Below are 12,307 nucleotides of genomic sequence, written 5' to 3'. Positions count from 1 at the left end.
GGTAATGAACTGTTTTGTTATGGAGCTATAGTCCAGCTGGACAGAAGACCTCCCCCACCTCCTGTCATGCATGACGGGAAAATCCAGCTGCCTGCAGGAAAGTATACAGCCATCTTTGTGCTTCACACTCGGGCTCTGAGGCCATCACATCCCAGAGAAGGGTGGGAACCAGCCTGAGAGTTAACAACTAAAACTGCATGATCTTAGAACAGGGTAAGGTTATTATAGCCCAGTTCTTAAAATTTTTCTGCCACATAGGGAAAAAGATAGGTGGGACTTAAAATGGTGGACTGATGTGTTCATTTAAATGGTTGCTGTCTACCAGCTGGCTACTGGGGACAGTAACAGACGTGGTTAAAAAGGTAAGATCTCTAGGTGAGTGAGTTTAGGTGTCAGATGGCCCTCCAAGGCCCACAGTGAAGGGAATATTAGATTCAGGAACAGGATAGGGAGATGATCCCTTTTCTTGTGTGTATAAACTGTTTTGCACTGTTACTCCTAAAAATGTCCTTGGCCAATGTATGTCTCTGCACAGCACCATGCAGGGGGCCTTTGATAAGATCAGCTGTGGGGCTCATGTTGTATTTGTCTGGATACAAATCTCTTCTGATGATGGCTTGTTTCTGTAGAGAAAGACACCAAAACATCATTTGGGGTCCCCACACTGTCCATCGTGGCTTCCACTGCCAGCTCCGTGGCACTCATTCTCCTCCTTGTGGTGCTGTTTGTGTTGCTGCAGCCAAAGCTGAAGTCGTTCCATCATAGCAGGTGAGCACGGATGGCAGGCATCACTGTGGGACTGGCCTTTGGCTGGCATGTCTACTTGCTGGCCTGTATGTGCCCAGGGAAGGGGCGGGCTCTGTCATCCGCTGATGTGCCTGACACTGTGCTTGTTGCTTTGCATACATTATCTTAATCCTCATAGGATGAACCCACTGTACAATATACAGATGATGTATTATACAGTTGTACACCTTAAACCTATATAATTTTATCAACCAATGTAACCCCAATAAATTGTTTCAAAAATTTTTCACAGGAGCATTGCAGATAAGGAAACTGAAGCTCAGAGAGGTTAAGTCATTTACTCAAGGTCATCCCTAGATCAAGCATGTCAAACTTGCGGCCCGCCAGCCATGAATTTGACATGCTTGCCCTAGATCAGCGGTTGCCAGCCTTTCGGACCTTGTGGACCACCACTGGTCCACAGTCCACTGTTTGGTGACCGCTGCTGCAAAGGTTTCCTTAAACCAGTGGTTGCCAACCTTTCAGACCTCACGGACCACCACTGGTCTATGGACCTCTGGTTGGCAACCGCTGCTCTAGATGATGACAGAGCTGAGATTTGAACTCATATATGTCCAACTCCAAAACCATGTCCTTTTTCTTACATCAGTAGTTCTCAAAGTGTGGTTCCAGCAGCATCAGTGTCATCTGGGAACTTTTAGGAATGCAGATTTTCAGTTCCTACCCCAGACCAACTGTTGGAAACTCTGGGGTTGAGGCTCAATGCCAGGGTTCCACACTCCCTCCAGGTGATTTGATGCAGGCTCATATTTACAAGTCACTGCCCAATATACCTGGTTCCCAATCCTGGCTGCACATAGAGACTCCTGCTCGGAGTTGAAAACATACCAACACCTGGGCCTCTGCCCCAGCCATTCTGATTTATTTGGTTTGGAATGGGAATCTGGCACTAGTGTCTTACGAAGTTCCTAAGTGTGTTCCAATGTGCAGCTAGGACTTGGAGCCAGTGCACTATACCATACTAAAACAGGAGGTGTTTTCTTGCCTGACTTTTTCCAGTTGAGTGCATTAGCCACATTCCAGATTGGGTGGGTGTGGTTGGGGAGAGGCTGGCCAATGGTGAGGAGTGGCCCCAAGTGGATCCCTTAGGATGGACTTCTCTCCCAGGCTGTCATGGCCTCTGCAGTAGCTCATTCCCTCTCTCGGGAACAGTTTCTATTCATTCAAGCCCTTCATCAGTCACTGTTGTCACTCACAGGCTAAATGAATGAAACAACAGGCTAAACTGCTTTAAATAAAATGCTTCTGATTTGGAATTTACAGACAAGGACCAGGCTCAGTTTAACCTTTGTGTACTGCGTGTGGTTTTCTTTTTATTTTGTTTATTTGGGGCTGGGGCTGGGGCTGGGCATAGCAGCTTTTTTTTTTTTTTTAAATCCTCACAGGAGGATGTTTTTTCCATTGCTTTTCAGAGAGAGTGGAGGGGGGCGGTGGAGAGAGAGAGAACTGTTGATGTGAGAGAGACACATTGACTGATTGCCTCCTGCATGTGCCCTGATGGGATAGGAAGCAAACCCTCAACTGAGGTATGTGCCCTTGACTGGAAATCGAACCTTCGAGCCTTCAGTGCATGGGCTGATGGTCTAACCACTATTTTTAAAGGTTGTTAAGCAGTTAGTAGAGTAAAGAGGATTTGGAAGGGACTGTTTACTTGAAGGAATCGGCTATTTCCACATAAAGTCAACTGCATTTGGCATTTCATTCACATTAGGGAGGTTTTCCTTTTTGCAGTTAACTAGTAAGTCTGTTAAAAGTAACTGGTTGATTTTGCCTGACTTGAGTGGAAGGGAGATTTGGTTTTCATTTGAGACCCTGTTTACATTTTGTACTGTGTACATGTATTACTTTTTAAACAAAAAATTTATTTTAAACATTGAAAGTTAAGCACATGCCAGAATACACACTGCCTTCTAATGCCACCTTGCCATCAAAGTTTGTCTTCCTTCCAGAAACCTCTAAGTACCTTTATGAGTGCCACTTCTGTCATCCTTACAGTGTGTACTCTATTTGAATTGAGTAGCACAGATTTTATCTCCAAGTACAGATGAAGAAATTGAGAACTAATAATAGTCTAGTAATAATGCTGTCCAGCCATAGACCATACATCTCCAATTGTAATGCACTGCGGACACATCACCTATGTTGTGTTCCAGGAAAAAAATTGGCCTGCACATAATCCCAAAGAAACAATTAGACAAGTCCAGAATGTGGGACATTCTAGGAGACAGCTGGCCTGGAGTCTAGGAAAAAAAATTGTCATGAAAGAAAAGCTGCAGGGGACTTTTCTAGACTAAAGGAGATAAGTAGAGAGACAGGGCAGTTAAATGCAGTGCATGATCCTTAAACGGGTCCTGAATGAAAACAAACAACAGCTGAAATGAATATATTTATGGGGAAATTCATGTTACAGTATTATACCAATGTCAAACTTCTGGGATGTAATGATAATTGTATATAGGAGACAAGGTTCTTGGGAGGTGTATACTGAATAATGTCTTCAACTTTCAAAATGGTTCAGATTTTTCTTAAAAAGTGTGTATGTGTGTATATTCATAACAAGTGATCCCCCAAAAAGTGTCTGCATGAACAAATCTCACAAACGTAATGTTGAGTAAAATAAATAAAATAGATAAAAACCACTTTATGGGTATGTATACATATATATATGTGTGTGTGTATGTATATATATATATATATATATTAAATATAGTTTTATTGATTTCAGAGAGATAGGGAGAGGGGGAGAGATAGAAACATCAATGATGAGAATCAATGATTGGTTACCTCCTGCACACCCCACACTGGGGATTGAGCTCACAACTGAGGCATGTGCCTTGACCGGGAATCAAACCATGACCTCCTGCTTCACAGGTGGCTCAACCACTGAGCCACGCCGGCTGGGCACGGAGATACAGTTTACACATCATTCACTGTACTCATTTACGCATACAGACAGTCGTTTTTAGTTATAGTCACAGGTAGCAGCCATCTTTTTCTCACTTCTTATTCTAGCTGTGCTGAATGAATGGCTTTATTTCTAGGTTCCTAGTTTTGCACAGGACCAGAGGGCTAGATGCCTGTGTACCCAGAGGTAAAGAAGATAGTTTCTGGAAGCAGGTGGAACTGGATTTAAATCCCAGCTTCCTCCCTTACTAGCTCTTGACTGTGAGCAAGTTATTTAACTTCTCTGAGCCTCATCTGCATTGTTGGTGAAGCTCTACCTGAAAGGGCTCAGGTGAGGATTCAGTGCGATAAAGTATATAAAGCACTTAGTGCTGTGTCAGGCGCATAGTAAATACTCAAAAATGGTTAGTGTTGTTAGTACAATATTAAGGTATTTATTTGTCTGTGTATTTTAATTCTTCCTTTGTCTTTTCCTCCTCCGGATGCAGGCGTGACCAGGGGGTATCTGGGGACCAGGTCTCCATCATGGTGGATGGAGTCCAAGTTGCACTACCGTCATATGAGGAGGCTGTGTATGGCAGTTCCGGTCACTGCGTGCCGCCCGCTGACCCCAGAGTACAGATCGTGCTGTCAGAGGGGTCTGGGCCTAGTGGGAGGAATGGGCCAAGGGAGCAGCAGCTACAGGACCAGGGGGCCTGCTCCTCTGCAGGTGGAGAGGAGGAGGCCCCGGGCCAGTCTGGACTGTGTGAAGCCTGGGGCTCCCGGGGCTCAGAGACTGTGATAGTGCATCAGGCAACCACCTCTTCCTGGGTGGCCGGCTCAGGGAACAGCCAACTGGCACACAAAGAAGCCCCGGATTCAGAGAACAGTGACATACAAAGCCTTTTATCCCTCACATCGGAGGACTACACAGACGGTAGGTGGTCTGCACCGATCATGAATTACTAGCAGCTCCAGGCCCTCCTGGGAATAAGAAAAGTTGTGAGCCTCTCTAATAATTGGTGTATTAGGGGAGCAGGGAGACAAAGAAAGATAATACCTGGGGTATTAGCCTGCAAAATAGGATTTTACCCTCAGTTCTAGGTGGTTCTTTGGGCTCTGTATAGGGAGACTTTCATTGTGGTCTGTGAATTTTGATAGTTTGGAGTCTCCAAAATTATTCATGGCCACAGGGCTGTGCTAAATCAAAGGGTAAACAGCTGGTTGGAGGTGAGGATGAGGTCTGTCCTCACGTAATTTTATATTCCTGAAAGGACAGAAATTACGGGGAGGTGTGTGGGGTCATATGACAGAGAAACTGGCGCCTGTTTCTTTTCCATAGCATTCAGCTGCTTTGTCTTAAATAGGACTATGCCAGGGCCTTTGCTAGGTGGTTTTCTTACACTATCTCAGTTAAGCCTCACAGTGATCCTGAGAGGTAGGTATTACATGCTACTGTCCTCATTTTATGGATGAGGAAACGGAGGCTCCAAGAGGCTAAGGTACTTGTCCATTGGTAATTGGTGAGCTGGGATATGAAGCCAGGTGGATCGGTTCCAAAGCCTGTTTAGGCAGCCTTGGTACCATGCTGCCTCCCAGATGACTCCAGGTCCTTTGTGGCAAACCAGCTGTAGAATGAAATTGCCACCTCCTGACATCTCTGCTTTTGCCAGGGCCTTGAGAGTTGAATGTTGGGATTGACTCTATATCATTTTACATGAAATCCCAGTGTGGTTCAGGATACAGACAAAACCTAGATGCTTCCCTTTTGACAGCAAGTACTTGTGCACTTACAAACCTCCCCCCGCCCCCAAGAAAGCTTTATGCTTCCAGGGAATCCCAGGCACAGTTAGCATATATGAAAGCAAGGAAATCGGAAATTCTTGAATGCAGATCCTGTTTATGGAGTTTCTCAATGATTAGCAACATGCCTTCCTTCTTTAGGATATAGAGCTAGGAAAGGTCAACTAACTTGTTGACCAAGGTTTAAAGGTGGAAACCATTGACCCCATGGGCAGCCAGCCACACATACTGTCTGTCCAAGTGCACATATACTGTGTGTCCACACAGAGTGACAAATGTCCAAGTGCAAATCTCAGCCCTTGCCCTTCCTAAGGAGCCAAGATGGTGCCAGCACTTCCCTTCTTGCTACCTAGCTTTGTTCCATGTACCAAACAAGCATTCTGAGAGTCCGTCTTATGCCTAGTGCCAGGTTAGATTTCAGGGTTGATACAAAAAAATAGAAAACATTCTCTCTGCCTGCTTGGATTGTCAGTCACCTGGGAAGATGGGGCCTATCCTCAAAAAATAATGGAACCAAGAATGCTAGAGTACATGCCAAAATGAGGGGTTCAGAAAACAAAACACATAGGCTATCAAGTTTGTTGCAGGCCATGCCCAAGCTGTCTGGGACTGACAGCACCATAGGGAGTCAGGACCCGAAGCGTCAGTTATTCACTATCACACAGCTGGACAATGACATTAAGGAGAAGAGGGAACTTGAACAGAGCTCAGTACTATCCACAGGGCGAGATTAGGACAGAAAGAGAAGCAACCAGACAAGCAGTTAAGGGAGAGGAGGGTTCAGGTTGGTGAAATCAGAAGGTTTGAATACCAGTCTGAACATTCAGATGTTATCACATAGCCAGGGGGAGAGATGAGCAAAAAGTGCTAAAAAAAGGGGGGTGGGGGGCTGGGGGAAGGGATTTAGACTACCTAGAAGAGTATGAGTAGTGCATTTTATTTCTTTAAATTAAGGGCCCCTACAGTGGGATCTGGTGTGCTGCAGAGACCTACATGGGGTAACCACTGTGCTTCCTTCTCTTCCTGTAGATATCCCGCTGTTGAAAGAAGCATGAGGTTTGCCACCAGCCTCTCTACTCTGCAATGGTCCTCTCTGCCCTTCTTCCCTCTCCCTGTGGGTTTGAGCACCCTACCCGGCTAGCTGAGCTGCCACCTGTGGATCTGTGGATCTCTGAGGGCATGCAGGCCCACCTTGCTGGAAACTCAAGGAAGATTCTTGCCATCTGCCTGCTTGACAGCTGGAGGAACTGGCTTTTTGCCTGGTCCAGCCTTCCCATCTGTGTCGGGAACATGTTTGAATGTGCCGGACTGAACCCTTCCTTTTCCTGGGCCTCTGGGAGCCCTCCAGCCAATTCTTTGGTGGCTGCCCCAACCAGCCCACATGGGCCAGAGAACCGCTATGTTTACTTGTGCCTTCCCCCCACCCTGTCCAGGTTCCCTGTCACACAGGTCTGTTGCTGTCCTACAAGCCTTAGTGGCTGCACTGCTGCCCCCTGCCACACAAGGGGTGGGCCTGGGTCTGGCTTGTTTCCTTTGAGGGCTTATCAGGAGCAGATCCAAGAGTGGGAGCTGGGGAGACAAGAGGGACTAACTGGAGCAAGAGTGTGGGTCCTTTGGCCTGCCCTTGGTTGACACTGGTGGCATGTTTTCTTGGCTGGGGACGGAGGATGTGGAAAATCTGCCAAAGCTGACCCAGCACCGGCTGTCCAGCTCAGAGGTGCCAGTTCCTGGCCCTGCTGTGTTGAGCTTCCAGGGGATCCCAGGGAAGGGCAGGAAGGTGGCTGATAATGGTTGTCTTCCTAATAGGCAAGTTCTCACCTCCTACTTCAGCATGGCTTCCTGGTCTCTGCTTTTCTTTTTCTGGAGTATAAGGGGAAGTTGCATGCTGCCACCTGGGGTTTATGCGGCAGCTCCTGCTACCTTGCTGCCCACAGAGTTCTGAGGGGAATCATCCCTGGGTCAGGAGCTCGCTGAGATGCCATGGACTGCCCATCCGCTTACTGACAGGGCAAGTTGCCCGTTCTGGGTTTGTGGTGACGGAGGGGTACCTGAGAGGCACAGACTAAGTCCCCAGGCAGCTGCAGGCAGCTCCAGCCCCAGTCCTGAGGGTCCTCCTCACCACAGTCACGTGCCTTAGTAACTGGTCCAGGAAGCGTCCTGCTGCTTGCTGCACTGCTGCTTTACTTACTCTTGCCCTCCCCTGCTGTCCCTTCCTGCTCACAGCTGACAGATGACTCCCTGGTTGTCTTGGGCAAGGGGGAGAGGCTGAGAGGCAGTCCTCACCCACACACACATCCTTGTGGGTGAAGGGTTGCAGAGCAGCCTGGCACCTGGCCCTGGTGTTGAAGGAGTGGGCTCCGTGCTCCAGATGCTTCTCCGACTCTCGGCTCTCCCTTAGCCACGTCGTGAATGCTGACAAGGCTGGGGTGGCAAAGCTCAGGCAGGCTGCTTCCATCTTTAAAAAACGTGGCATTTACTTTTGTTTCTGAAACATTGGGGCTGGGGAACTTCAGAGGTCCCACCCCCACCCCATGCTGCCCCTCCGCTCCTTCCTTGAGCCTCTCGGTGGTAAAAGTAATAAAGAGCCCAATATTTTTTCAATACCTGACCAAGCAGGCTAGCTCCAGGAGTGGGTGGCCTGGAAGATTAGGGGAATGACCTCCTCTCAGCCTCCTGCCTCCACTCACACACGCACTTTACTACCCGCTCATTCCTGGCCTCTTTCTGTCTGTCTTGTCTTCCTTTCTCAGGGTAAGGGCAGTGCCTGCTGTGCCTGTTAGCCACTCCTCCTCCCCCCTCTCCCACCCAGGAGCCTGAGAATTCTGTGCCTGAAGCCCAGGCCAGCATGGTTAGGCATGGAACAGGTTGTCAAAGATGCCAAAACTAGAGGTCAGAGCCTTTGAGGGAGATGAAATGTACCAGGGGGCTGTCCTTTAGCCTCAAAAGAGGCCATTTCCAGAAGAGTGCCTGCCAGCAGTCATGGGCTCTGGGCCTATCTGGATGGTGGGTCCCTCGTGACCCAGCTGCCTCCCTATGCGTGGGCTCTCCTTCCCCGCAGGGGTGCCCTTGTCTTCCTCCAAAAAAGAAAGGGCACATGGTGTGGGATTTGGAGTCTGCTGAGCCTGCTGACTTATTCCCAGTTATCCAAAACCTGAATTCTAGCCGAGTTTTTTCTTTTAATGAGAGATCTTACTCTTTTTTTATAGCATACTCTGGCATTTTCCCTCCCCTAAGAGATTGCACTTTTTGTTTTGGGATTATTCAGCCCATAGGTCACTGGCTCAGGCTTTGGAAAAATGAAAAGCCTTCCTTCTGCAGCGTTCTTCCAGCCAGCCGCCATCAACCCTGTCCTGGGGGCACAGACAAAAGGGTAAATGGGAGCCTCCCGTTTTGGCCCCACCTCTCCTCTTCACTTCCTCCCCTCACTCCCTTGTCACTGGCATGGATGAGGCCCATTTCTGGGCCTGTGGGTGCAGGAACCAGGCTTCATCCTGCTGGCATCCATGACAGCTGTTCGTTCTCTTTCCCTGGAGCAGTTTCTTGCCATCAGCCATTTGCTGCTGTCCAGGAGCTTCTGGGTTTTTGTCCCTTGCAAGGGGTTAGGGACTTTATAGCTGCCAGGAAGGAGGCTGTCAGAGGAGTCTGGAGCGGGTGGGAAAACTGTCCATAGCCTGGCTTTTCTGGGCTCACCTGTAGGGGAGTCCAGCAGAGGGCTTGCCCAGGAGAATGGTCAGCACCAAAGGACTTTATTTGAAAAGGTATTTTTTGCACACATGAGCTAATAACTCAATGCAGGTTTTATGTCCTGACAACTTGCAGTTACATTCCAGTGACTTACAAGGGCCAGTCTTTGGTGAAGATCACATATATTTCCATCCCTTTCCATGCCTTAGTTTAGCAAGTAGGCTCTATCTTTTGCCATTTCTGGATTTTGTGTGCTGTGTTCCCATTTCACTCAAAGTGAACTGTGAAATGGGCTGAATCCTGGCCAATTGTGAGTTCTTTTGGGTTAAGGCATTTCAGTGTGTGTTCTAACACTCCATTTGCAAATAAAACTGGAACTAATGTTATCTTCCCCATTCATCTTGCCTCCCCCCCCCCCCCCCCAAGTTCTGTGGAATGGCAAGACTGACAAAGGTATCTTCTTCCTGCCTCGTTCGTTAGTGGTGGCACAGGGACGATAGCACTCAGCCTCTCCCTCCCAGTCTCAGCTGAGCGCTCAGACCACTTGCTTCCCCCGTAACAATGTCACTTCCATTCCCAGATTATATGCTTACATCAAGAGCAGAATATGCTGCAAACATTTCTACATCCTTGCTCTTTTTTCCCCCTCCCCTCAAAGAGAATAAAGGACCCAGAAGGGAAGTGGTATGCAGGCTTTCCAGCTGAACCCCAGATGTACTGGCTGGGAGCTTCTCTCGAGGCCTCCTGGGGCTCAGCATAGGGACAGACATTACTGATGATCAGTGAAGAGCTCAGAGGGACCTCGCTTGGCAGGCTCAGCTTTGCTGGAAAACTCGTAATCTCCTGTTGAAAACCTAGTAAAATTTTGAATGAAACCTCAAAGTTAAACCCTGCGCCAGGCAGCAGAGCTCTCTGGAGAGGGTGCAGGGGCAGAGCACTTGGATTGCCAAGCAGGGAGGAGAGATGGACGCGGGTTGTGTGGCCGCTACCACACCCTGCCCTGGCTTATCACACCACTATGGAACCTTGCAGAATGGTACTCACATAATGGTTTAAAACAACACTTGCATCATTGACTATGTGCAGGATGTCAGTCAGTTTGGGTTTGCTTTATTTTATATATATTTTTTGGTATCCTGTACATTGCAGTGGGTGTGAAGATAGTATTTTAATATTTGTACAAAGTTTAATTTAATTTTAATTCTATGTATATAACTGCATTTCTAAATAATAAAAAAAGTTCTTATGAGGCAGTTGTGAGAGATGTGATCCTTCCGTAAAATTTTTATAGAAACCCTAGGTTGAAAAGATTGTGTGTGGGTAGGAGCTCATGAAGGGATGAAGCACCAGCTCTGGGGAGAGGTGCCTGGCAGGAGATGGAGATAGGACAGGGAGGCGGTCCATGCCACAAGGAAGAGAGACCACAAACATAAGTGGGAATACATTTTTCTCTTTAAAAACGCTCTCAGTGGGCCAACTACCATTTTCATGCTGGGGTTGAGCAGTGAGCAAGACCTGCATGGATTTCTAATGTGCTGGGAAGGCAGGCAGTTACAACGGTGCCTGATGACAGTGTGATCGGGGAAGTGTAAGGGAGCGTAGGCAGGCAAAGCTCTTTTTGGACAAACTGGCATTTAAGGTGAGATGTGAGGCCGGTACAGCGAGGCTAAGGGGCAAAACACTACGTGTGTGGGTGCAAAGGCAGCAGGAAGCACAGCCAGTTTGAGAAACTAAAAGGACTCCAGTGCTGCTGCATGGCAGGGCTGAGGGAGAGGGCAGAGGCTAGGTTGTGGAGGCAGGGCCTCTCCAGCCACGCTGGGAAGCTTCCCTTTATCCTAAGAGCAAGGGGAAGTGCTTGTCAGGTTTAAGGAGCAGATTGACTTACTAAGCTCTGCATTGGGGGGGGAGTGGGGAAGCTCTCTCCATGTCTTAGGAAGAGAGACTTCAGGGGGATGGAGCATCCCGTACCTGGAGACCATGGAAGAAATGGTAGGTCTGTGGGGAAGAAGCAGTCCTCTGAGATGGAGAGATGGAAGACCTGTGGGGAGAGGGAATGAGGGAGATCTGAAAAGTGAAGAGGCGGAGCACGCAGAGGTGAAGAGGTCATTGCCAGGGAGGCAGGCTGACAGCAAGGAGCCCTCCCGGGAGGTGGTCAGGGTGTGAGTGGAGGGATGCACTGGGCACTCGGCTGTGCTGACACGTGCTCTGGGTGTAATGGTCAGGGTGACTGGTTTCCTACCTCGCAGTGTTGGGTGGGAAAACAGTTTAGTCTTAATCTCAGTGGCACCAGTCCTCAGGAGGCTCCGCACAAACATAATTGCCACAGTTGCAGGGAAGGTGAAGGGAAGAACAGTTTACCAACTCTTAAAACGGTGATAATAGCTGGTACTTAAAAACCACTTACGTGTGCCAGGCACAGCTGGAAGCCTATAGTGTGGAATCCACACAGCAACTAACAAGGCAGGCGCCATTATCACCTGCAGCCCCAGGCCACGCAAAAGCCCAGGCATGAAGACCTGCATTAACTTGCCCAAGGTGGAGCCAGGATTTAATTCAAACCCAGGTAGTTCTAAAATGACTCCCACCCCTACCGCATCAGACGCTGCCTGCCTCTCAAAGGCCTCACCGCCTCCTTTCTGCCTTTACAGATTGTTCTAACCAACGAGCTTCAGGTAGAAAATGGGCAGAAACAGGTCCCATCAGGTAAGGAATGCTGGGGAAGGGAGACGTGTCAACATGGGGTCAACGCTGGGATTGTTGCCTTTTGATGGCAGGTGGTGAGTGGGGACAGCGATAACAAAGCCCACAAAACCTGCAGGGCTGCTGGGGAAGGGCAGTCTGCGAAGTGGTTGCCTCGCGTTGAGAAAGGTGGATGGGAGGAGAGAGAAGGAATTTCCTGCCCTGCTGCGGAATCCCATCTCACAGTTTGGAAAGTTGAGACCCCCTAGACAGCAACAAAAGTAGTAACAAGCTCTCAGCGTCTTTCTCAGAATATTTAAAAATACCTTTAGCCCGGCCAGTGCTCAGTGGTTGAGCGTTGACCTATGAACCAGGAGGTCATGGTTCAATTCCAGGTCAGGGCACATGCCCGGGTTGTGGGCCTGATCCCCATTGTGCAGGAGGCAGCCGA

General features: G+C 48.5%; 1 protein-coding gene across 3 annotated transcripts in view; it reads left to right on the top strand.

Moving 5' to 3' along the window:
• Positions 1-10,426, top strand: part of SUSD6 (sushi domain containing 6) — a 98,459-nt gene extending 88,033 nt beyond the window's left edge. For 2 of the 3 annotated variants that reach the window (XM_070417532.1, XM_070417541.1), the window contains exons 4-5: positions 630-768; positions 4,200-4,674. In XM_070417532.1, coding sequence (XP_070273633.1) covers positions 630-768; positions 4,200-4,659 — 599 coding nt within the window. In that variant the 3' untranslated portion in view covers positions 4,660-4,674. Of the gene's footprint in view, positions 1-629; positions 769-4,199; positions 4,675-6,522 lie in introns of those variants that run through there. The other variant, XM_070417549.1, reaches the window with a different exon arrangement.
• Positions 10,427-12,307: the final 1,881 nt, after the last annotated feature.

Source organism: Myotis yumanensis, unplaced genomic scaffold (genome assembly GCF_028538775.1).
Source record: "Myotis yumanensis isolate MYYU_CA2020_CCGP unplaced genomic scaffold, mMyoYum1.0.hap1 SCAF_1, whole genome shotgun sequence".
Lineage (NCBI taxonomy): Eukaryota > Metazoa > Chordata > Mammalia > Chiroptera > Vespertilionidae > Myotis > Myotis yumanensis.
The sequence above is the reverse complement of the archived record's forward strand: the minus strand, read 5'-3'. Positions and strand labels throughout refer to the sequence as shown.